The 24,571-nt window shown below is 36.3% G+C and overlaps 2 protein-coding genes across 6 annotated transcripts in view; one reads left to right on the forward strand and one right to left on the reverse strand.

Moving 5' to 3' along the window:
- Positions 1-24,571, reverse strand: part of MACROD2 (mono-ADP ribosylhydrolase 2) — a gene marked incomplete at its 3' end in the record, with an annotated part of 1,993,251 nt that overhangs the window by 1,256,222 nt on the left and 712,458 nt on the right. The gene's annotated exons all lie outside the window — the stretch shown is intronic.
- On the forward strand, positions 16,000-16,536 carry LOC307107015 (signal recognition particle 14 kDa protein-like). The gene has a single exon (XM_079783876.1). It carries the CDS (start codon positions 16,050-16,052, stop codon positions 16,443-16,445), a length of 396 nt encoding a protein of 131 aa, XP_079640002.1. The 5' UTR covers positions 16,000-16,049; the 3' UTR covers positions 16,446-16,536.

A 24,571-nucleotide genomic window follows, 5' to 3' on the forward strand; every position in this document is an offset into this window, starting at 1 on the left:
ACAACTGGTACAACTTTGACATAGAAGTAAATAAACTTCTTGAGGTAATATAAAGGCTTTCTAGAATCCATCCTTCTTATATTTAAATCAATTTTAATCTTTAAATCAATTTAAATCTTTAAATCAATTTCTTTTATTTAACAGTTTTGAATATCTCCTCTGTAGCTTAAGTTTTCTAATAGTCAAATGTATGGATTAAAGGTGATCTTCCTATGCACAGGCATGTTAAGATAGATACTTTCTGCTTCTCAATAGTTCATAACAAATATTTACTGAGCACCTGCTAAGTGTCAGCCACCGTTTGAGGCACTAGATTCAGTGGTTAATGAGTTATATATACTTAACTGTTGTAACAGAGATTAAAAAGAGTAAAAAAGCAGCAGTAAAACATGGTATTGGAATGCTTCTGTCTCAGAGCCTGGCCCAGTCTGCATGGAGGAGATGCTCAGGAAAGGTTTCTTGGAGCATGTAACACAGGCGTGTTAAGGGATGAACAGGAATTAACTGGGTTATGGGGACAGAGAAGGGCCCTCAGACAGAAGAGGACAGCCTCACCAAGGCCTGTCCATGAGAGTCTTATACAACTGGTATACGATCTCATTTCTAAAATGACAATATTTTTCTTAGAAAGTCATCTGGTTTCTTCAAAAGAAAGACTTGAGAGTCACTTCCCTGCCTCCTGAGACAGTTCTTTGGAAACTTTATTGGTGAGGTCAGATCCAGGAAGCCCATGAAGCCTGGCCTGTGATTAACATGGGAATACTGTCCTAGTAGAAATGCAAGAGAGGTCCACCTACTAATATTCCTTCTACTAGGAGTTCACTTTTTCTCCCATTTAGTCTCTCAAAGTCTTTCTAATTTCTCTCAAAATCTGCCCCAGTATACCAAGAGAGAGATGGGAAGTTGAAACCTTTGTTTGCCACTGCTCAAGGACGTTTGTCATACCTTCTCAATCTCCTCTCTTTCTTTCTTAAGGTTCTCCTTTGATCTCCCCCATTCCACCTGAGCAAGAGTCTCAAAGGCAAAAGGGCAGCAGAAAAAAATGGGCTGTTCAACATAAAGACTATTAGTGAGTTAAGTGCCTATTCTTTACCAAGCAATGCTACCTAGGTGGACTTGAATCTGTACCCGATTTTGAAATGAGGTTTTATGAAAAGAGCCAGAGCTGCAGACGTCTTTAAACCTCACCTAGGTTTAGGTATTCACTCACCCACTCAATCTAGCACTCAACCTTTCTCTCTACTTCTTATCCTAATGTTTCACCACACCCTTACCACTCATAGTAAAATTCAGACTCTTCATTCTCTTCAGACTTTATTTTGATGCTTATTACACAACTTCCATGCTGCTCGATTATGAATGGCCATGTCTTAATTTTGTATCATTTTAGGTTGGAGGAATGAAGACAGGAAAGTCCTCACCTCTACTGACATTACTACCATAGAAAAATCAACTCTGGGCTTCCCAATTTGGATCTTGAAAATCATGTTGCACTCATATGCACTGCTCTTTGTGTTGTTTAGGTTGGATAGCAGCATTAGCCCTGGGTATACGATGGGTTAAGCTGGATTCTGTGGGCTATTCTGGGAACACACCCAACATTTGCATTTTTTAATTTTTCTATTGAAAAGTGCCTTCTAAGTTCCAAATAATCAACTCATAAATTAGTTTTTGGAACAGAATGGTTTGTAAGATGAGGGGCTGACTGCAATTAGAAAGAAACAATGTAGATCGGATGAAAATTCAATTGAATTAACTAAAAAGCAAAAAGATGAAAGGCTATTCCACAAAAGCCAAGTAATTCCCATGAAAAGATACCATTAGTCAGTAAATTAGATCTTTTTTGAAACTTACATTAACTCTTCCAGGACACAAGGGTAGCAGTGCACTGATGTCTTAGTGGTTTAAGAAGTATTTCCAAAATGCCTTAAATTCGTTTTAAGGAAAATCTGATTCACTATTTTACATGTGGCCAAGGGAGATACAGTTATCTACCAAATACCCAAGCATTAATGTAGCAGAATTAAATATGTAAGGCCAATTTCATTTCTATTATATCCTTACTTATTAAATACTGTACAAAGAGACACACAAACACACAGACACAAACACAAACATCATGGTTCATAAAATGTAAATTATTCCACCTTAACCCAAATAAGAATGCTTTAAGATTTACTTATTGTCTCCCTTTTAGGGGACGGTATATATTTGACAAAAAATACTGCTATTACTACTACTGATAAACCCTTAAAAAAGGTGCTAGATTTTGGTTTTTTTTTTACTAAAAAGTGCTATTAAATCCCATTTTCATTTTTTAAAGTTATATTTTATTGATTTCAGAGAGGAATAGAGAGGGAGAGAGATAGAAACATAAATGATGAGAATCATCTATCAGCTGCCTCCTGCATGCCACCTACTGGAAAAGAGCCTGTAACCCGAGCATGTGCCCTGACTGGGAATTGAACTGTGACCTCGTGTTTCATAGGTTTATGCTCAACCACTGAGCCACACCTCCTGGGCTCCCATTTTATTTTTAATTCTTACATGTCAGATCCTCTGAAATGAAGAAAAAAAAAAAAAAGATTCTGCAAGCTTGACTGGTCACAGAAGCAGAAAAGTGTACAAATGCCTTGTTCAAAATGTAAAGACAAACTCCTAAAACTGAAAACCAGAAAGTAGCTGAGAAGCACAGATGGTTGTTTCAACTCAGTTCATGTCCACCGGGACAGAGTCATGGTCTCCATCCCTGAGGGAGTCAGTTAATATTGTTGTATTCCATGGAAATAAACATCTTATTTCCAACTAGAGACCCCATGCACGAATTCGTGCACCAGTGGGGTCCCTCGTCCTGGTCTGTGGGATTGGGTTGAAACTGGCTCTCCAACATCCCTTGAGGGGTCCCGGATTGCGAGAGGATGCTGGCCAGGCCGAGGGACCCTACCGGTGCACAATTGGGGCCAGGGAGGGATGCAGGAGGTTGGCCAGCCTGGGAGGAACCACGGGAGGGCTTCAGGGTGTGTCTGGCCTGTCTAGCTCAGTCCTGGATCAGCCAGACCCCAGCAGTAAGCTAACCTAACAGTCGGAGCATCTGCCCCCTGGTGGTCAGTGCTTGCCATAGCGAGCAGTTGAGTGGCAGTAGCATATCATTAGCCTATTACATTTTCATTGTTTGAACAGCCAATCAGACGACTGGACACTTAGCATATTAGGCTTTTATTTTATAGGATATGAAGTGAGTAGCATGATACTATAATTCTAAAGCTGGCAGGCACTTCAGAGATCATCTGGTCAGGGCATCTTCAAACCGTGATCCTTCAGAGCCTTAGAAATTTATATACAATTCTCCAAGAGACTGGGGTGAGGGTGGGAGGCTGCTTCCATGTCTCTTTTTTCTTTTCTTTTTCAGTAAATTTCATGGTGGTAATTTTTTTCCTGGAAAATGAATGGGTTCTGGTTTTCTTTTGCAAAGCTCTTATTTCACCTTCCTGATTCAAAGGTCCCAATGAGGTAAGACCTCTTCTTACTTAACCCCACTTCCGCCATACTCACATTGGTATACAAAAATACAGAAGGTCTTTAACAATAAGTACATTCTGTTCTTCAGAGTCTATTTAAAGGGAAAGAAGCTTTTACAAAAATATTGGCAATCTAATAATTTTAATGGTTTTTAATCAAATATATTTTGGAGGGTAAAGATTAAAAAGTTGGGTCTGAAAAGTCCAAGTGAAGGTATATCAATATCAGTTGTTTCAGGATACTTAGGAAGTCTCTGATATAACTTCAAACCCAGCCTACTGAAAATCACAGGCTACAAATAAATCCAAAGAAATCTAACATAAGATATCCAAGTCCTACCCCCTTAAGAATGCAGTCATGTCTAAAACACACCTACAACCTGAGAAAGTAACTACACTGGATTGGTTTTCCACTGCTGAGAAACAAATCACCCCAAAATTTAATAACTCAAAACAAAGCAAAATAACACACTTATCAGTGGATTTTATGTGTGGTTCTCATCTGGACCAGTTTGGCTGGGGCTTGGTGGGGTAGGACGGCATCACTCCCATGCCAGGGGCCTTGGTTGAGGATTCTCTGCAAGATCTCTCACCTTAATGGAGGCCAGCTCAGGCTTCTTCAGACTGTGAACAAAAGGGTCCCAGCCACAAGACAAAGCAAGTCCAATGCAGAAGCAATTTTGAAGCCTCTGCTTGAGCTGCCTTTGACATTTTCCCATTGGAAAAGTAAGTTACATAGTTAAGTTCAAAGCCTATAGAAGGGGCTTACTCAATGTGTATAAATAGGGATATGAATCACGGTGGTCATTTTGTTACAATATTCTACATTTCAAGTTTTTAAACCTGAATTCTTTTAACACAAATGGGATTTTTTATGTGAAATACAGTTTCTGTGATTTTACCAACATAATTTTTTATTCAAGGAATCAAAAATCTATCCAAATGACTATGAAGCTTCCTATATAGATATGCCTCATTTTATATCTTTAATGTCTATATATTAGTTTAATATGGCTGCTATAACAAATTTCCAGAAACTTAACCACTTAACACAATTTATTTTCTCCTAGATATGGAGATCAGAAGTCTAAAATCAGTTTCACTGGGATAAAATCAAGGTGTTGGCAGGCTGGTTCTTTCTAAAATCTCTGAAGAAAGAATCTGTTTCCCTGCCTTTTCTGGAATTTGTACATTGCCCATACTCCTGGACTGTGGTCTCCTGCTTTTATCTGCAAAGCCAGCAATGCCGCATCCTTCTGTGCCTTTTCTCCATAGTCATATGTCACTATCACAACAGGAAGGTTCTCTGCTTCTAAGGACTCATGCAATTAATTTGGGCGTCCCAAATAATCCAGGATAATCTTCCCATCTCAAGGTTCTTAATCTAAGTCACATATGCAAAATCCATTTGGCCATATAAAGTAATATTCACAGGTTACAGGGATTAGAGTGTGGGCATCTATTAGGGCCATTGTCCTCACTCTACAACATGATACTGGAAGACTGTACCTAAATAAAATTTCTAAATAGCAAATCATATTGTACTGCATTGGGGAAATTAGCTATGTGAAGAAAAAGATAGAGAAAGACTTTTGAGTTTTATGATGGGCTTTCTCAATACAAGTGAAGTTTTTAAAATAAAGTGTCTATCACTTTAAAAGTCAAAATACAGGTTTAATATTTTAGAACTGCTTTCCTCTTTTCAATATTTTGTCTAGAATTAATGTTCAGGGCTAAGCACCCTGAACATGAAACCAATATATCTAGCCTATGGTTCAAATTTCAAATGTGATTTTATTGCTCATAAAAAAATAATAGTAGGATTTTAATAGTACAACCGAATTAAGTAGAATATACTTTGAAGTGAATTGATAGTTTATATTATGTACCTCTGTGTGTGTGTGCATGTGTGTGTGTGTCTCTCTCAAATCAAAGCTAGATCTGACCCTGCATGCCTTGTTAGACTTCCATTAGATGTTTATTTTCTAACTCACCACAAGCACAATCTTGGAGAAATGGCTACATGTGACGATAGCTTCATAACTTTGCAGTTTTGAAGTTCCTAAAACTTTTGTGGGCAGTCAAGAGCTCCATTTCTCAAATTAGGAAATCATTTTCAGTAATTGTCTCCTTCTTTCTCAAACTATTGAAGTGGTTTCTCATGGAATTCACACTCTGTTTATAAACAACTAAAAATTACCCAGCTACAACCTGATCTCAAAATTGGCACTGATAAAAATTCTCCCCAAAAGTGCTTTGTAAAAGGACCTAACAAATCCTTGTGAACACAATTTAAGCAAGATTTTGGAGCAGAGACGCGGTGGATTAATGACATTTCTATGTCTATGTTTCCAAACACTTTTGTTATATTCTTGAACTCCTATCATTTTTCTCTCTACATGACAGTAAAAATGCTCAGTACATTGAACTTCTGTAAAAGCAGATGAATAAGTGTGCAATGAGAGATTAGTAATAACTCTTGAAAATACTTAATGCATTTTTCTTGTCTAAAAATCGTTGTCAAACAACTGCTTTATTTCTCCTGATTTTTTTAAATTCAATGGGCCTTTTAAAGAATAAAAATAACTGGGTGGGAATTTATGACCCATGAGACTAGACTCAAATGTTGAATTCTTGAAAAGAATATGTTGCTTTGTCAAATAATTCCTTCATAAGCATCATGCAACCCCTTGGACTAACAGTATTTTAAAAAGGTGTAGCAAGTTTTATTTAAAAAAATTATTTTAGTTAGCTTTGATCATTCCTACATTTAGTAATTATGGAAATTGTCCTTGTTTTTTTTCTTACATTTCATTATTGTGTCTAGTATAATAAAATCAGCAAATAGGCAAATTTAAAAATTTTATTATGTGATCCCACAACACAGTTTTTAGAGGAATGACCAGTGAGGTAAAAATAACCCCAATACTATCTTTTCTGAGTTCTTTATCACTCAGCACCATTAAAAAATATTATTACTGCCCTAGCCGGTTTGCTCAGTGGATAGAGCATTGGCCAGCACTTGAAGGGTCCCAGGTTTGATTCAGGTCAAGGGCACATGCCTGGGTTGTGGGCTCAATCCCCAGTAGGGGGTGTGCACGAGGCAACCAATCAATAAGGCTCTCTCATCATTGATGTTTCTATTTCTCCCTCTCCCTCTCTCTATAAAATCAATAAAAATATTTTAAAAAATATTATTACTTATGAAGTAAAAATGAATCTTAAAAGTGTTTGGATGGGTGAACACAATACATTTTCTAAAATAAAATAGAGTGCCATAATCAAATTCTACATGTGGTGCAATCATTTTGTACATATATTATATGTGTGAATATTGACTATTCAAATTCTGTACTTCTCCTCACTCAAAAATTAATAAAAATTAGATCTCACTCTGTTATTGTGATGACAATATGTACATGACCAGAAACGAACACTGTGCATTTGGTGGTGAAGCTTTGAAATGAATAAGTCAGATTAATTATTTCTGAATGATTTGTTTTTTTCTTGCTTGAATCCAAAACATCATTAAGATGCCTAGACATTGCTGATAATAGACCAAGGTGAGCCTTCTGTCAGCGCACACAAGGGTCTGCCGCGGAACTCACAATAGCACACATACCAGCATGCTAATCGGCAGCCCGGGAGCAGAGCCCACAAAGGGCCAACATGGCAGGAAAATCTCAAAGAGCACAGCACTTCAGTAACAAGATTTTCCGCTGGCTCATTAATATTTACCAAAGCCAAGAGAGCTGCTTTTTCTTTCATTTAGCCACAAATGCCTCCTTAAAATGATTCCTACATTGAGACAGCATTAGAAAAATAAACTATGCATGCAAAAGAAGCTTCAAATGGAAGACAGGGGGCTTTTAAGATGAGCCTGCATTCAGTGTGAGCATCTGCACCCAGAAGACCATTTACACAAATTAACATATTTTATCTTCTGTAAAAAAATGAAATAATTTACATGTACATGACTGTTTAATTTAAATTACTATCAGGGAATGCTCTAACATTATTTGTACACCCTACCACAAGTTCTGATAACCATGGCAAAGATTCGCCACTTAAAAAGAAAGCCAATGGAAAAGATGTTTTCAATTGCAAGCAGGGTTTCCTTGAATTATTTAGCAGGGTGATCAAGAAATCAGTGTTGGATGGAGACAGACATGGGTTTGCATCTGACACTAGCTGTGCAGTATTAGGTAAATGACACAATCATTCCAAACCTCAGATTTTCCATCTGTAAGGTGATTAATATGAGCTGGATGTACTCCATAATATGAGAGGACTCCACAATACGAGACGATTGACTCCATAGACGAAGACAGAGGCATATGTCTACCTGTACTGAGCAGGGCTGCTGAGGACAGAATGTTGTGGACATCACCCATTCATAGCATCATGAGAAGTCGGGGCCAACTCAAGGGCATATAACACACATAAATGGTTAATAAAAACTGCTTTGTGTAGTTTTGAGAAGTTTAAGAAACTATGCTTAATATAGTACATGGCCCATTCAAAGTCTGAAATAAATGTTGAAGGTTTTTTGTTTGTTTGTTTTGGTTATTAAAGTATTTATTAGAAGACCTTTAGAGACTAAAGATGATAAAAAAAATTACCTATCATCCCACCTCCTTGAGAGAACTAATATTAATTTAAATTACTATCAGGGAATGCTCTAACATTATTTGTACACCTTACCATAAGTTACGATAACCATGGCAAAAATTTGCCACTTAGTAAGTAGCCTTCTAGTTCTTTCTCTATATATGTCAGTGAGCTTGTATACAGCTTTATAAATTTTTATTTTATGGATATGAAATCCTACTTTGCATTATCTCACTTGATTCTCTCCAATACACTCCCACCCATTGAAAACAGACTATGAATATATTTCCATATATTTTGCTATTATTTTACAAGTTCATTTTAATTCCTGATGACATTTCATTGTGTGTATGTATCACAGTGTTTGTATCACAATATTTAATCAGTATGTATCTGGCAATAAATATACATATTTATATACATATCCTTAATTATCTTTTAACCTAAATACCCTTATGACAAACATGCCACACCTAAAAACCTGTATATATTATTTCCTTCAACCCGAAAACATACATTTTCTACAAATCCCACTTTTTCTAGTCTTTTTTATTTATTTAATTTTTGAGTAATTAATACATTTGCTTGTCTCACCAGTTGATTTTATATCAATATAATATAAGTAAAAAATAAACTAGAAAAATATCTTCCTCTCATCCTTGTGTCTTATTTACTCATTCCCCACCTCATCTACTCTACAGGCAACATGGTTATTAATGTATATAGTCTTTTAGATTTTATTTATGAATATATAAGTAAATATGAACATATATAATTATTTTACCCCTGTTTTCCATAAAGGGTAGCATATAATATATACCTTGCTATATTTTCTTTTTCCATTTAATAATATATTTTGTAGTTATTTCTATATTGGTACTTAATGAGATTTCTCATTCTTTTGTTTATAATTGCATAGCATTCCATTGTATAGGTGTACCATAATTTAGTGAAATTTATTTAACTGGCCCTTTACTGATTGGTATTTAGCTTTATTTCAATATGTTGCTCTTGAAAAAAGTTGCTGTAGTGATTCATATTGTGCATATATTATTTCACATGTATGCGAATATGTCATTCATTTAAATTGATATTTAAAATATTTAACAACATGTAGGTTATACTAGTGCTTATCACCTGATTATCAGTTCTACCAAGTAAATTCCTGGAAATAGAATTGCTCACCTTAGTTCTGTATAAAGGTGGGGAGGGGAGGCATAACTTTCCACCATCTTGTACTGCTTTTTGTACTCATTGGGTTTCTTCCCTAAATTCACCCCTGCAGCTCATGTCTGATCTCAGCTAATTTTGGCACCCTTTTTCTAAGTGTTATGAACTTTGTGGATTTTACTTGTCTCCTGCTAATTTCATTGATATGTCTAACTGAATGATTCCTCCATAGAATTGAATATTATGATTTTTTAAAATGTATTTTTATTGATTTCAGAGAGGAAGGAAGAGGGAGAGATAGAAACATCAATGATAAGAATCACTGATCAGCTTCCTCCTGCATGCCCCACACTGGGGGTCAAGCCTGCAACCCAAACAAGTGCCCTGAGAACTGGAATCCAGCTGTGATCTTCTGGTTCATAGGTCAATGCTCAACCACTGAGCCACAACAGCTGGGCTTATTTTAAAGGTTTTGTAAAATTTATAGGTGAAAACGTGGTATCTGCTATTGATTCAATTTACATATTTTAAAAATAATTTTAAAAGTGGATATTTTCATATATTTATTAATTATTCTATTTCATTTTAACTAATGAGTTATTTCTATCCTTTGCTTACCTTTCTATTGAAGTATTAGTAGTCTCCTTTTTGTTTTCCAGCAGCATGCTCAATATTAAGATTATTTGTAAATATTTTTATTTCATTATTTTCCTTATAATTTTTACTTGGAAATGGTTTGAGTAGATATTTTCATTTAAAGTACTTCTATTTTTTTATAGAAATAACAGAATCAAGGACATAAGAAGTAGATTGATTCCTTCACTCACTCATTCATTCATTCATTCACTCAAAATGTATCAAATGGTCAAGTATTTTTCTAGGTCCTGATGACACAGAGGGGAATAAATTCCAATCCTCATGGCACTTATATTTCAATGAGGGGGAAAATAAGGGAGGAAAGGGGCTAGAGACTGATTGGTGGGATGGGTTTTGTTTTGTTTTTAACTAGCATTAAAGAATCAAAGGCGCCATTTTAGAAAGGATTCATTAGAGCAGTTACCAAATACAAACTGCCTTTCTATAACCAAAGTTATTCTTATGGTCAGAAAGGAGTGTGTTAGTAGCCTATATTCAGTCTTTAGACATAGTTCACATCAGTTAAATTTTTAAAAATCACTCTAATTCTATTTTGCCTCTTATAGTTTGACTAAGCAGAAAATTTACTTCTTAAATACTCTCTTAAAATCCAAAAAGCAACCACATTTATCCCTACATTTCAACTTTGATTGAAGAGATGAAAGAACAGTACTTGATAAGGACACAAATAAATAAAGAGTTGTGAGAAAATCAAAGTAGCCTGCAAATAACTGAAAAACCTATGTAGGAACTATTATTAGAAGTGGAAGTAAAATTAACCACAAATGCTTGGAGGGACAATAAAACAAACAAGTTACCTCCTAGCATGTATTGCTGCTTTGTTAGCATCAAGCATGTGCCAGGAGATTTCAGTTCTTCCAAACAAATTCCCTTTTCCTCCAGCTACGGAAAGCTATAAGGACACAGCAGGGATTCTGCTGCATAACTTTCCTAACATCTTCTAACCAGAAATTGGGTCCAAGTAATATCTATTTGGCCCCATATTCTGTTGCAGAGACAATATAATATCCTGGCTAAGAGCTTTTGTTTTGGAAATAGTCCAATTGGAATCAAATCCCTTAGTGACCATTGATTAAGTATGTGACCTTATGCAACTCACTTAAACATCTGTCCTTTAGTTTCCTCATATTAAAAAACATAAAGGAAGAGCACTTATTTCACAGAGTTGTCATAATGATTAAATGAACAAATCCATGCAAAATACTTAGAATAGGACCTTGCACATAGTGAATACTCTATTTTTATCTGTGATTCTAATATTAACTACCAGAGGCCTGGTGCACAAAATTCATGCATGGAGAGCGGGGGTCCCCTCAGCCTAGCCTGCACCCTTTTCAATCCAGGACCCCTTGGGAAATGTCCGACTGCCGGTTTAGGCCCGATCCCGGGTATCGGGCCTAAACCGGCAGTTGGACATCCCTCTCACAATCCTGGACCACTGGCTCCTAATTGCTCACCTGCCTGCCTGCCTGGTTGCCCATAACTGCCCCCCCCCCCCCAGCCTGATTGCCCCTCACTGCCTCTGTGTGCCAATCTGATCACCCTTTACTGCCCCCCCCTGCCAGCCTGGTTGCCCCCAACTGCCCCTCCCTGCAAGCCTAGTTGCCCCTCACTGCCCCCCCCGACAGCCTTATCGCCTCCAACTGCCCCCCCTGTCGGGCTGGTCACACCACGCAGCCTGCTGTTCAGTCGTTTGGTCGTCCCTCACTAACCCCCCTGCCAGCCTGGTCGCCCCACTCAGCCTGCTTGTTCAGTCATTGGTCGTCCCTCACTAACCCCCCTGCCGGCCTGGTTGTAGGCAGCCATCTTGTGAGGGTGTGAGGGTTAATTTGCATATTACCACTTTATTATATAGGATTATTATTGTTGTTGAAGAATTTCATGTAGATAACATAAAGTATGATTGGTTACTGCCTGAAAATGTTGTAAAACTCTTCATCGATTCTTTTTTTTTTAATCATTTTAACCATTTTATTGTACAGTTTTAATGACATTTAGTACATTCACAAATATTGTGCAACCATCTCAACTATCTAGTTCTAAAACATTATCATCACCCCAAAAGTACATCCTATACCTATTAAGCAGTCAGTTTTTATTCTCCCCTCTTGACCAGCCCCTGGCTACTACTAATTTGCTTTCTGTCTCTATGGATCGTCCTATTCTGGATACTTCATATAGATGGAGTCATACATTTATGTAGCCTTTTGTGTCTGGCTTCCTTCACTTTGTACATATTTTCAAAGTCCATTCATATTGTATCAGGTACCAGTACTTCATTCCTTTTTATGGCTGAACTCTATTCCATTAGATAGCTATGTAGCACTCTTATTTATTCAGCAGTTAATGGATAGTTGGTTGGCTTATTTTCACCTTTTGGTGATTGTGAATAGTACTGCTATGAACATTTGTGCACAAGCTTTTGTTTGAACACCTGTTTCCAATATTTTTGGTATATGCCTAGCAGTGAAATTACTGGTTCATATGATCATTCTATATTTAACTTATTGAGAAATCACCAAAATGTTTTCCTCAGTAGTGGGAACACTTTACATTCCCACCAGCAATATATAAGGGTTTTACTTTCTCTACATCCTCATCAACAATGTTATTTTCCCTTTTTAATATTTATTAAGGCCATCCTTATAAGTGTGAATGGCTAATAGTGTTGAGTATCCTTTTATGTGCTTGTTGTGATTTGCATATCTTCTTCTGAGAACTGTCTATTCAAGCCCTTTATCCAATTTTTTGGGGTTCTTCCTTTGTTGTTGTTAAGTTGCGAGAGCTCATTATATAGTCTGGTTAGTAGACTCATATTTATGAGTTACAAATACTTTATGTGGGTTTTCTTTTCACTCCTTGATAGTGTTCTTTGAGGCACAAAAGTTTTTAATTTTTGTGATGTTCAATTTATCTATTTTTACTTTTGTTGCTTCTGCTTTTATATTACATCTAAAAATCTACCTCAAAATCCAACATTATGAATATTTACCCCTATGTTTCTTTTCTAAGAGTTTTATTTATATATTTAATCCACTTTGACTTAATCTTTATATGTGGTGTGAATTAAGGGTCCAGTGTTGGACTTTTACATGTGGATATCCCATTGTACCAGTACTATTTTTTGAAAAGACCATTCTTTCCCCATTCAATGATCTTGGCAATGGTCACTGTGGAACAATGGACAATAGGATCTTTGTCAAAATCAATTGATCATAAATTTATGGACCTATTTTTGGACTCTCAATTTTTTCCATATATATTGAAAAGTGAGCCCTCCAACTTTGTCATCTTTTCCAAGACTGTTCTGGCTATGTGCAAGCATAACACTTCCTTTTTATAAAGTTATTAACAAAAAAATAGAGTTGGATTTTGGGTGAAGACTTAACAAGACCGTATTAGCCAGTTGCTTACTGTGAATGTTAATAAAACATATTTACCAGTCTCACCCAGATTTTTTTGGTTTTTTTTTAAGGGGATGTGTTTTCACAGTCTGCAGCAATTTTTAAGAAAATATTCCAGGATGGGAAGAACTGGAGGACAAGGCAATTTAAAGATGATAATAATAATATTTTAAGTTAATAACATTAGAATATTTATGGGAAACACTTGCACATACATTATCTGATATTTTCTCCCCAAATTATGTGTAGTAGTCAGGGTAGACATGATTATCCTCAAAACACAAATGGGCAGTTAAGGCCCTGAGAGGTTAATGTCAGTTATTTCAGCGTGGTGGTCAACATCGGCCTTAGAGAAACTTGGCTTTATTTATAATTTTACTTCAGTTTGGAAAAAATCTATAGCTAATAAGCATTTTTAAAATTGTGTCTGTAAATTCTTGCTTATTCCAAGGACTTTCAGAAACAAAAACAAAATGCAGATGCCAAACACAGAATCTGAGTTCTCTTGAGATGAATCTGTGTGTAGATTTCACTTCTTCAGGCTGAGTCCCTTTACACTCTAAGCTGTGCTATGATTCTTCTCCACAAATAGTTATCCCGCCTACTGCACAGTACTTCTCTGGCATATAAATTATCATTACCTACAAAATATTTTCAGTGTGCAGTTAAACAACACAATTTATCTGCATTATGTATGATGAAAAACCTGTGTAAGCCAAAAGGTTGCCTGAGAGCAATGGCCTAAATCATCTCTTCGGAGGCCTTCCTCTAGCCCCAGCAAAGTATCACAGGAATATTACCAAGTATTTAAGATGCAATTTGGAGAAGTATTATACTTATTGCCCTTTGGAGGATTTATTTAATGCCAAAGAAAGACAAATACTGTGTAATTCATAGGTCAATAGGATGTGTCCAACACTCCAACATCCAGTGCAAGAAGGACCACTGAGCCCACATTCTTTCAAAGCCTTGTGCTAAACAGTCTTGCTATAAATACGCTGCAGGGGGAAATCTGTACTTACTTTCCTAGGAAAGTTGACATAATTTTATTCCCTGAAAGTTTGAGCCATTGTGGTAGAATACAAACTAAAATTAGATTCCAATTATTCTCAAGTGCAGTTATGCTGTGTCTTTTATTCTTTTATTTGGTGAAATGGCAGTCCTACTTGGTAATTGTATATTAATTTTCACCAAAAAAGCATTCCAACCAATTCTTCAAAGAGGGAGTTAAGCTTATTAATTCATTCCTTAACAAGAGGACAAAGTGCATGCCTTGCTGTATAAGAAGTAAGAACTCCTAGGGACCAAGAAGATTTAATCAAGGATTGAAGGGAAGAAAAAGTAAATGAGCCAGTAGCAGAAGAATGTGAGGTTACCCAAGTTTTCAGGGGTGGGGTGGGGGTCACTTTCCAGAGCTCAGCCAAAATAAAATAACAAAGCAAAGCAGACAAATAAATTCCTCCCGAGATACAGGCTAAAACACTGACTTTCCTTTATAATGCCACTTTAATTTCTGGTAAAATTCCAAAGCAAAGGTTAATATTTCATGATATTGTCAACTTTGCATAATACTACTTGTGCTACTCATGACTTACACAGCTTTAGGGACTGTATTGATTTTTTTCCCCTGCTCATAAATCTGAAAATGCTCTCTGCCTTCCCAGTAGACCCTTAATGTTTATTGGTGTCTATCTTAAAACAACAGTTCAAGGTTGGAGCTATGAAAACATTTGGGGCTCTAATTTACCCTAAAGAAGGTCTACAGAAGATTACAGATAATACATAGCACTTAGAGTTTGCCCAAGAAATACCAGAATCACCTCCATCTAAACACATGCACACTTTAGTTTTCCTAATGCATGTTGCTACATAGGAAAGTTACAAAGTGGCTTATGTCACAGTCCCTCCAACATGTCAAAAGAACTCCATACCTATTCAAAGCATCACTTTCCATTTTTAAAAATTATTAAAGACCTTAGACTTTTTGTTTCTGTGTATTATATACAGAGATATTTTCCATACTGTAAATTAACAGTTTTTAAAATATTTAATTCATTTAAAAATAATAATCCATTGCAGATTAATATAAATAGCATATGCACTGTAAAAATAACCATATTTTAAAAACCAATCTATTTAGTGAAAAATAGATTTAGTGAAAAAAATGGCATGGTCTAAAATATTTGCTAATATCTTTAATGTCTACTTTAAAAGAAGACAGCTGAATTCTCAAGTCTGCATTCGATATGTTAAGAAGTCCTGTCATGAGCATCTGGAAAACACCATACACTGTGAGAGAATGAGAGGGACAATAGACAAATAACGCCACAGTATTGTTATGAAAATCATGTTGACATCACAGACCCCCTGAGAGGGCCATAGGACCCCCAGAGATACCCTCATCACACTTAAAAAACTATTTCTTTAGAGCATCAGGAAAATTTTACAGGGATTAGAAACACATAAAGCAGATGACTATTAAGAGACTCTCAGCAAGTAATTATGGCAGTATCCTGGTAGGTTCTAAAATTAATTTCTTCTAAATAAATGTCATATCAGTTAGTGCTCTCTCTCCTTGGAGGTCATTTAAGGCAGAGATAGACTGTCAGCTCCATATGGGGCACTGGAAAGGCGGGTAGGTTTTCTGACAGTTGATCTTGTCTGAACAAGTAGATGTAGGGACATTCTAATGATTTTTTTATTAGAATTAATTATGTCGATGTGTGGCCTGAGTGGGGCCAGCAAAGCCAGGATGGTTCTGTTGGAGAGTGAGCCATTCCTAACGGAGCTGACCAGGCTCTTCCAGAAGTGCCAGCTGTCGGGCAGTGTGTTCATCACCCTGAAGAAGTATGATGGCCAAACTAAACCTATTCCAAGGAAAGGTTCAGTGGAGGGCTTTGAGCCCTCAGACAACAAGTGTCTGTTAAGAGCTACTGATGGGAAAAAGAAGATTAGTACAGTGGTGAGCTCCAAAGAAGTGAATAAGCTTCAGATGGCTTACTCAAACCTATTGAGAGCAAACATGGACGGGCTGAAGAAGAGGGACAAAAAGAGCAAGAGTAAGAAGAGCAAAGCAGCACAGTGAAGGGCTCCAGATTCCTTGCTTTCACCAACTAACAACCAAATTGCTATTTTTCCTTTGGTTTTTACTTTTGGCCACAAAACTAGGTTTTTGGTTCCGCTACATTAAGTGTTTTCATGTGAGATTATGTTCATTTTGGGCGGAAGAAGAGCTGTGATGTTTACAGGGTAGTTATAAGAAGCCAGTTTATTTTAGATCTGGCTAATTGGTCTATGTTGCCTACTTGCATATTCCTGGATTTTAGTTAAAGACTCTGCAGGCATCTGTGTGAAGAATAATGCATCATTAAACCTGTCTATTTATCAGAAAAAAAAAAGATTTAATTATGTCCATAATCATGGAAAACCTGAATTTTTGAATAATCAAACTTGAACTCAGGATATCCATGCTTCCTCCCAGGTAGGCCAGCAAAGTTCTCTTACTTTTAATGTGCTAATCTCACTGGAGCGTTTGTGCTATTGAAGTTATAACTTCAGTGTTGACCTTGATCACCAGGGCTGATCAGTGATTTTCCTTGCATTTCTCTTGTTGGATTTAAGTAAGGCCTACAAGGTTTTGAACAGAAAATAGCTTTGCAATCACAAAAGACAATATTTTTGATGTACAATTAGTGCATGTCTGGGTTTGTAACTTATTCTGGAGATATACATTTAATTCTTTTAGTGGTTACCCTGGGAAATATAACATGTATAGTTAACTTAATAACATTTAAGTGTAATCCAATCTTCCTCCTAAATAATAAAATGACTTTTTAAAAATGATTTTAGTTCAAATTGCCTCACCTCAGATTACAGGCAGCTTTTGTCTACTGTTTTATCTATCATTGAACCCTATACACACTATTATTGATTTAGATTTGTGTGTGTTCCATGCCACTGAGTTGGTGGCTCTGTGAATGAGTGATGCCCACAATGTCCTGTTCTCAACAGCCCTGCTCAGCTCCTGCAGATCTGTGCCTATGGCTTCTTTTATGGAATCCACCCATCTCGTATTTGGTCTTTAACTTATCCTGATGCCTTCTATTACTGTCTTTTACAAAGAACCTTGCCATCTCATGATGTGTCCGAAGTAGGACAGCTTCCATTTTGTAGTTTTTGCCTAGCAATGTTTCAGTATTTGCTCTATGATCCACTGCTGGTCATTCTGGCAGTCCAGGTATCTGTAAAGCTCTCCAACACCTTATTTCTTTTCTTTTTTAATCTTTATTATCAAACCTCAGAGGGAAGGTAGGGGAGGGTGGGGGTAAGAGGGAGAGATCAACCAAAGGACTTGTATGCATGCATATAAGCCTAATCAGTGGTCACAGACAACAGGGGGGCATGATTGTGTGGGGGGGTTTGGGAAGGTAATGGGGGGATGAGGACAAATATGTAATAACTTAATTAATAAAGAAATTTAAAAAAGAAAGTATTACATATATCCTCCCCCCTTTTTTCCCCATTGACCCCTTCTAGCCCACCCCCACCTCCTGCAAATGAATGCTTTTGTTTGTTTTTCCTATTAGCCTTCTTCGCTGTTCAACTTTCACATTTGTACATAGTAACTGAGATTCCAAGGGTGTGGATGATCTTAGCTGTGGTCTTGCACGACAAATTTTTGCTCTTGGTGATCCTTCCTAATTCTTCCATTGCTGCCATTTTGAGTATCAGCCTTCTCTTGATGTGTTGGCTGTAGCCTCCATTTGAATTGATAACTGAATCATGGTAAGCAAAATTGTTAACAATTTCAGTGCCTTCATTGTCCATGTTAAAGCTGTGTATTTCTTCTCTACTCATGATTTTTGTCTTCTTGATGTTCAAATGCAGCCCTGCTTTAGCACTTTCTTCTTTCCTTTCATCAGAAGTCTTTTCAAGTCTTTGCTACTTTCTGCCAGTAAGATGGTGTCAGCTGCATACCTTAAGTTACTGATATTTCTTTCACCAGTTTTCCTTCCTCCAAGTCTGCTTACAGATTAAACAAATAGAAAGATGAACAAATAGGGATGAACAAAAATGCTCCTTGTTTGACACCTTTGCCTATAGCAGTGATGGGCAACCTTTTGAGCTTGGTGTGTCAAACTTCGCCAAAAAACTGAGCATAACTCGGGTAGTGTGTCACTTTGAGGAAAAAACATTATTTCGCAAATGTTTCATCCTCAGGAGCAGCAAATGTTTCATCCTCGGCATGTGGCTGTGTGTCATCAGAAATGGCTACGCGTGTCAGTGCTGACACGTGTGTCATAGGTTCGCCATCACTGGCCTATAGGAAGCCCACGGGAGATGATTCTGTCTCTTCATATCCTGTCCTGATAGTGGCTTAGATTTACCTACATATGCATTCATTTCTTTTTCATCATTTCTTTTTTTCCCCTTTTAATTTGGAACTCCATTCCACAATTGTTTTTTTCTTCTTGCAGTACATCGTATAGAAATTCCTTCAGTCAGGGTCTGCTGGTGGTAAATTCTCTCAGTTTTAATTTTCTGAAAGGTACTTTTATTTCACCCTAATTCTTGAAGGGCAGTTTCACTCAATTTATAAGTGTAGTTTGATAACTATTGCTTACAGCACTCTAAAGCTTTATTTAATGCTTCTGTCTTCCATTGATGCTATGAGAGAGACTTATCTGTCCAGTGGTTGTTGCCCATGTAGGTAACTTGTCCTTTCTCTGTGGTTGCTCTGAGAATTTTATTCTTGTGTTTAGAGTTCTATGGATGGGCTTCAATATGTCTAGGTGTAGTTTTCTTTTCATTTACCATGTGTAGGATTTGTTGGTGTTTCTGAATCTAAGGATTTATGCCTTTCATCAATTCTGGAAAATTCTCAGCCATTATATTTTCAAATATCAGTCTCCTCCATTTTCTCTATTCTCTTTCTGACATTCCAGTTATATGTATGTTAGACCTGCTCAGCATACCTACACATCTCTTACTCTGGATTTTATATTTTCCATCTATTTACCTATTTTTACTGCAATTCTTCAGATCTTCCAGTTTGCTAGTTCATAATTGTTAAACCCATGTAGTGATTTTTAAAACTGTATTTTAAATTTCTAAACTTCTATTTGATTCTTTTAAAAAGCTGTTTAATCATTCTTGATAGTCTCACATCACTTAATGACATTTTAATTCTCTTTTATTTTAGTAAATACAACATATACACTTAATTACATTCTTATTGATGATTCCAACATTATGATTCTATTTTTGTTGCTCTTGTTGATTGTAGACCATGATAGTTTCCCTGTGCATTGACTCATTCTACATAATAACCTTGTGGCCATTTTGAATTTATCCATAACATTTGTGGGATTTGTATAGACAGTATGTACCTCTAATGAGGATTTTCATTATAAATCACCTTAGAGTACTTTAAACTAAATATCCAGTTTGTGAGTTTTCAGACAAATACATAAGGTAAATGTGTGCTGACAATCCATAAGATAGCCAGCTTGTGGTTATAGACACTCCCCAACTTGCCTGGACCCTGGGTATTGGGCCTTGGTTCTTATATCCCTAGACGGCAAGAATTATCCTGGTGACAGGGGACAAGGAGCACAGGAGAGCAGCAGCTTCCTATCCTCACTTAGTTCTTTGACATTGGTGGATTTCTTTATTATCAAGCCAGCTCAATCATATATTTTAAATGGTTATTAATGATACTAGAGAAAATATTTAAAGTGCTTTTAATAAGTGACGATTTTCAGATGATTTGTCAGTCATATAATCAGAACTGGAAATTCCTTGGATTAATAGATATAATGACATGTTTATATGAAAAATTTAATTCTACTGCTAGGGTATATATTTATTTTAATTTATAATGTTCAATGATCTTCATACTATTTGTTAAAATCTTATGAAATAGTCTAAATTTATATAGTTGTTATAATTTATCAAGCACTTTTGTGCCATTTACTTTAAACTATTTGAAGGCTAAAACAACTATGTGGTAGTAAAAATGACTAAATGTTGTTTCCTGTTTTGTTAGAAAATGCCAAGGAGACAAAAATCCTCAGTGATTTATCTAAGTGGCAGCTATAAATATGCACATCTAACTATGAATTAGAATCTAACCTAATGTTTTTGCAGCTTTTTCGACGTCACTCCATTTATTAACTATTCATTTCTTTTAGGTATCTTGTATGAAAACAGAATGATAGACTTTCTGTTAGCCTTACTTATGCTCATATATACTCTGTGCAGAGAATAATCTGTCAGGATTGAACCCTATAACAATGTGCCAACTAATATACTTATATTTTTCCTATTCTTCCAAGTGGTATTACAAAGTTATGAGTGTAACAGCTCATTTAAAAAAATAAATATAACTGAAATTATTGTTCTGGCCAGAATCTTGACAGAACTTTGCATCAACCTCTAAGGGACTCCCAAAAACCTGGAGCTCACCTCCGGCTATTTCTGACACAGACAGTAACAGTGAAATCGTTTCTCATGTTCTGTAAGCTTTTCCAGTAAAATCTGGCTGCAGCCATCAGACAAGACAGACATTAAAGAGAGATTTGGGTATTCAATTTTTAACCTCTAGCTATAATATATGCCATATAAAATTGTATATCTCAGGAACAATATCAGAAAAATAAAGGGAAAAATATTTAAATAGGAAGCACTTAAGCTAGTTTATTTTTAAAGTACTTTCCAAAAGAAAATGTTTAAATTATAAAAACTTTGGCTTTAATCATGTGCTCATAGTTCTATTCACCTGCAAATTAACACTCTAAAAAATATAAATTGCTCCTCATGTGATTATAATTATAGGAGAGTTCCATAAATAATTTTAAATTACCAGATACCTTATTTTATTCATATCTAAAAACAATAATAAAAATTAAACACACAGATATATAATTCTGGTACTAACTTTTGGGACGTGGGAACTTGACATTTTAAGTAAGAGAAGGCATACTGGGTCATAATTTCTTCTGTGGCTCTACTTAACAGATATAAGTGGAAACAGAATTTGGGGGCCAATAACTAAGCACCTCTTAATTTTGAAATTCATGGGCTATGAAAGGATTGCACAAGAGCCTTTAAATCCTTTCCAATAGGATTTAAATAGTCACAATATGAGTAGGATTGGAGAAATAATTATAATACCTTCAGGCTAACTGGGGCTGGAGACCTCTTCCATGTGGCGAAGGAGCTAATAAAATCAGTCTTCTCTTTAGAAGGTGGATAAAAGATGCTCCTTCATGATTAAAGTGATCTCCTTACAGATCTACTCAGTATCAAACTGTTGCTGAGATCAAATGATGTAACATATTTGAAATTAATATGAAAATTATGATTAGTCATTTGGTACAATGAACAGGTAATAACAAAATAGGAAATAGATAAATTAGATTTGGGAAGTGATAAAGTAACCACAAGGCACACATAATAATGAAACATGGTAGAACATTTCTCAGTGGACACCTGGGTCCATACAGCTTCCTTTCTAAAGCATAAATCATCTGGCTGGTAGACCTTCCTTTTTTCCAATTTTTAATAATAGTTCACATACAATAAATATTATACCTCAAGTGGACAACATAGTGATTAGACATTTATATAACTTACAAAGTGATCATCCCAACTATCTAATATCCATCTGACATGGTACATAATTATTATATTATTGACTACATTCCCCATGCTTTACTTGACATCCTCATGAGTGTTTTTATAACTGGTAATTTGTATTACTTAATCCCTTCACTTTTTTCACCCATCCTCCAGAACACCTCTCCTATCTGGAAACCATCAATCTGTTCCCATTTTGTTTGTTTGTTTATTTTGTTTTTGTTGTTTTTTTATTCCACATATAAGTGAAATCATATTTGTCATTTGAGACATGGGTAGATGTAGAGGTTATTGTGCTAAGTGAAATAAATCAGGCAGAGAAACACACATTTTTAATGGAAGATTATTGATAGAGTATCTCCAGGTATCCTGCATATTTTTAAACCGAATGATAAGGCATCAGAATTCACAAAAGGGAAACATCACACTGTTAATAGATTATATATTAGAATATATTATTTAAAACTAGTCAGTTGAGACCATATAAAAGAGATTTAAAGAAAATATACCCAAAAGTTTTGAATTAAAAATAGTACTATTTGTGGTGAGGTGTGTTTTTTTTTTCTTCAATCTCTAGTAAAATGATTAACAAAATGAATTTATGGAAAACGTACCATACAAATCACATGCATGATTTGTCCAAGCAATTCATTAGCCAGTGACATGATCATAGCACATCTCTGCTACTTCAGCTATGCAACATCGTGGTTCAAGGAGAATAGACTATGGAGGCAGAATGCCTGGTTTTGAGTCCCTAGGGGTTCTGGCACTTATGAGATGTATACAGGACCTTTTTTAACCTCTGTGCCTCTGTGAGTAAAATGGGGATAATAATACTACCTAAATTATAGTGTTGTTCTGAAGATTAAATTAGCAATTTTTCTAAAGTGGTTAGAGGCAGTGTCTGGCACATTATAGGTTCAAGTAAGCATTTTACCATTTCCATTATGACACAGAGAAAAGGAAACTAGATCAGATGTTAATAAACCTGAATTTTAGCCTCAAATTTGCCACTTGCTCAGATAAGAAGCTTAAAAGCAATTCAATTTCACCTGTGACACTAATCACTTCACTCACTACCCTCCCAGGAGGTAGGATCAAGTGAGTGCATGTGTACAAGGCACCTTAAAAGCATCGAGTTAACCTTTAAGTTCTCTTGGAGAAAGGCACTGAATTTTGAGGTACTGTATCATGTGAATTCTTCTTTTGATATTTCAGAAAATATCAAACACCGAGGCCATATGTGCTTACATTCATACTTAATGGTGTCCCATTTAACAGTGTTTTGGGGCACTAAAAAATATTCCTTAAAACTCACTACTACTTTAGATCAATAATATAAGAAGACTTATTCATTCACTAAAAAATATGGTATCACCAGTAATGAAGAATTTTGAATTCTCTCTTGTTTTAGTAATTCAATTTTATTAATTGGAGTATCTTTTGTTCTGATTATACTTCAGTGAAGAAAAATAAAATGATTAGGGCCAAACAGTCAGGAACATGGTAACAGGAATAGCTAACTGCACTGATCCCAGTGGTGCCCATCTAGACCTGCTCAGCACTTGCTCTGGTACAGGCTGTGGTGTCCTGCCAAAGCATCACATCCCTCCTTTATCTTGGGGGCAGGCCCAAAGTGCCATGAGTTCATATCCAGGGAGCAGATATCAGTGAATGGCAAGCAAGGATGAAAGATAAATATCCCTCACTCCTTGGATGGAGCAACTCTGAAGCATGTTTCACCCAGTTTCCAAAAGGTCAGCAGCAGGATTGAGCTCCAGTTTTCCCCAGTGGCAACCTGTTTGATAAACCACTTCTCGTCAGCTTCTTCCCCTTCCCTGTCTCACTTTCCACTTCTTACCAGCCTTCCTGGGATCACCTCTCAATCTACTTGTTTCAGTATTGTGAGGAAACCCAAATAAGATCTTATCATTTACAGAGAATTTACTATTTGGGCTAATTATTCTGGCTTTCCTCCTCCCTCAGTGTCCATGCCTTTCAGTGTCCTTGGTTTACTGTGTTTCTGCCAGACTTCTACATCTTGGTACACCATGGGACTCATCCTGGGGCACCTTCTCTTTTCCACTTCCCTTCTCTGCAGTGTTCATGTACCAATAACTCTAAAATTTCTGTTTTCAGCCCTGACAGATCTCCTAAGCTCCAGATTCATATCTTCAACTACTGATTAACATCATCATTTAAATGCTAACAGGGCCAACAAAAAACTCTTGATGTGCCTTCCAAAACCTGCCCATCCATCTTGCCCATCTCAGGTTATGGTGTCGCCATCCATCCGTTGCAAAAGCTAAAAATTTAGGATTTTGATTCTTCCCATCATCTCACTCTCATCTACCCATTTGTCACCACACCTAGAACTACCACTTCATTTACTAGTAAGCACAGTTCTCATGTGGGCTGCTGCAGTAGTCTACCAAGTCTTCCTTCTCCATCCCATTCTCCACAGAATATCTCAAGAAATCTTTTTTAGAACATTAAGTAGCCATGGTGTTCCCTTCTTTAAACCTCCCAATGGCTCCTAATAATCTATACTAATAAAAGGGTAATATGCAA

The sequence above is a fragment of the Cnephaeus nilssonii genome (genome assembly GCF_951640355.1).
Source record: "Cnephaeus nilssonii genome assembly, chromosome: 11".
In the NCBI taxonomy this organism is placed as follows: Eukaryota; Metazoa; Chordata; class Mammalia; order Chiroptera; family Vespertilionidae; genus Cnephaeus; species Cnephaeus nilssonii.

Coding starts and splice junctions, on each gene's coding strand:
- LOC307107015 (XM_079783876.1), top strand. CDS start 16,050: ATGATTTTTTTATTAGAATTAATTATGTCGATGTGTGGCCTGAGTGGG.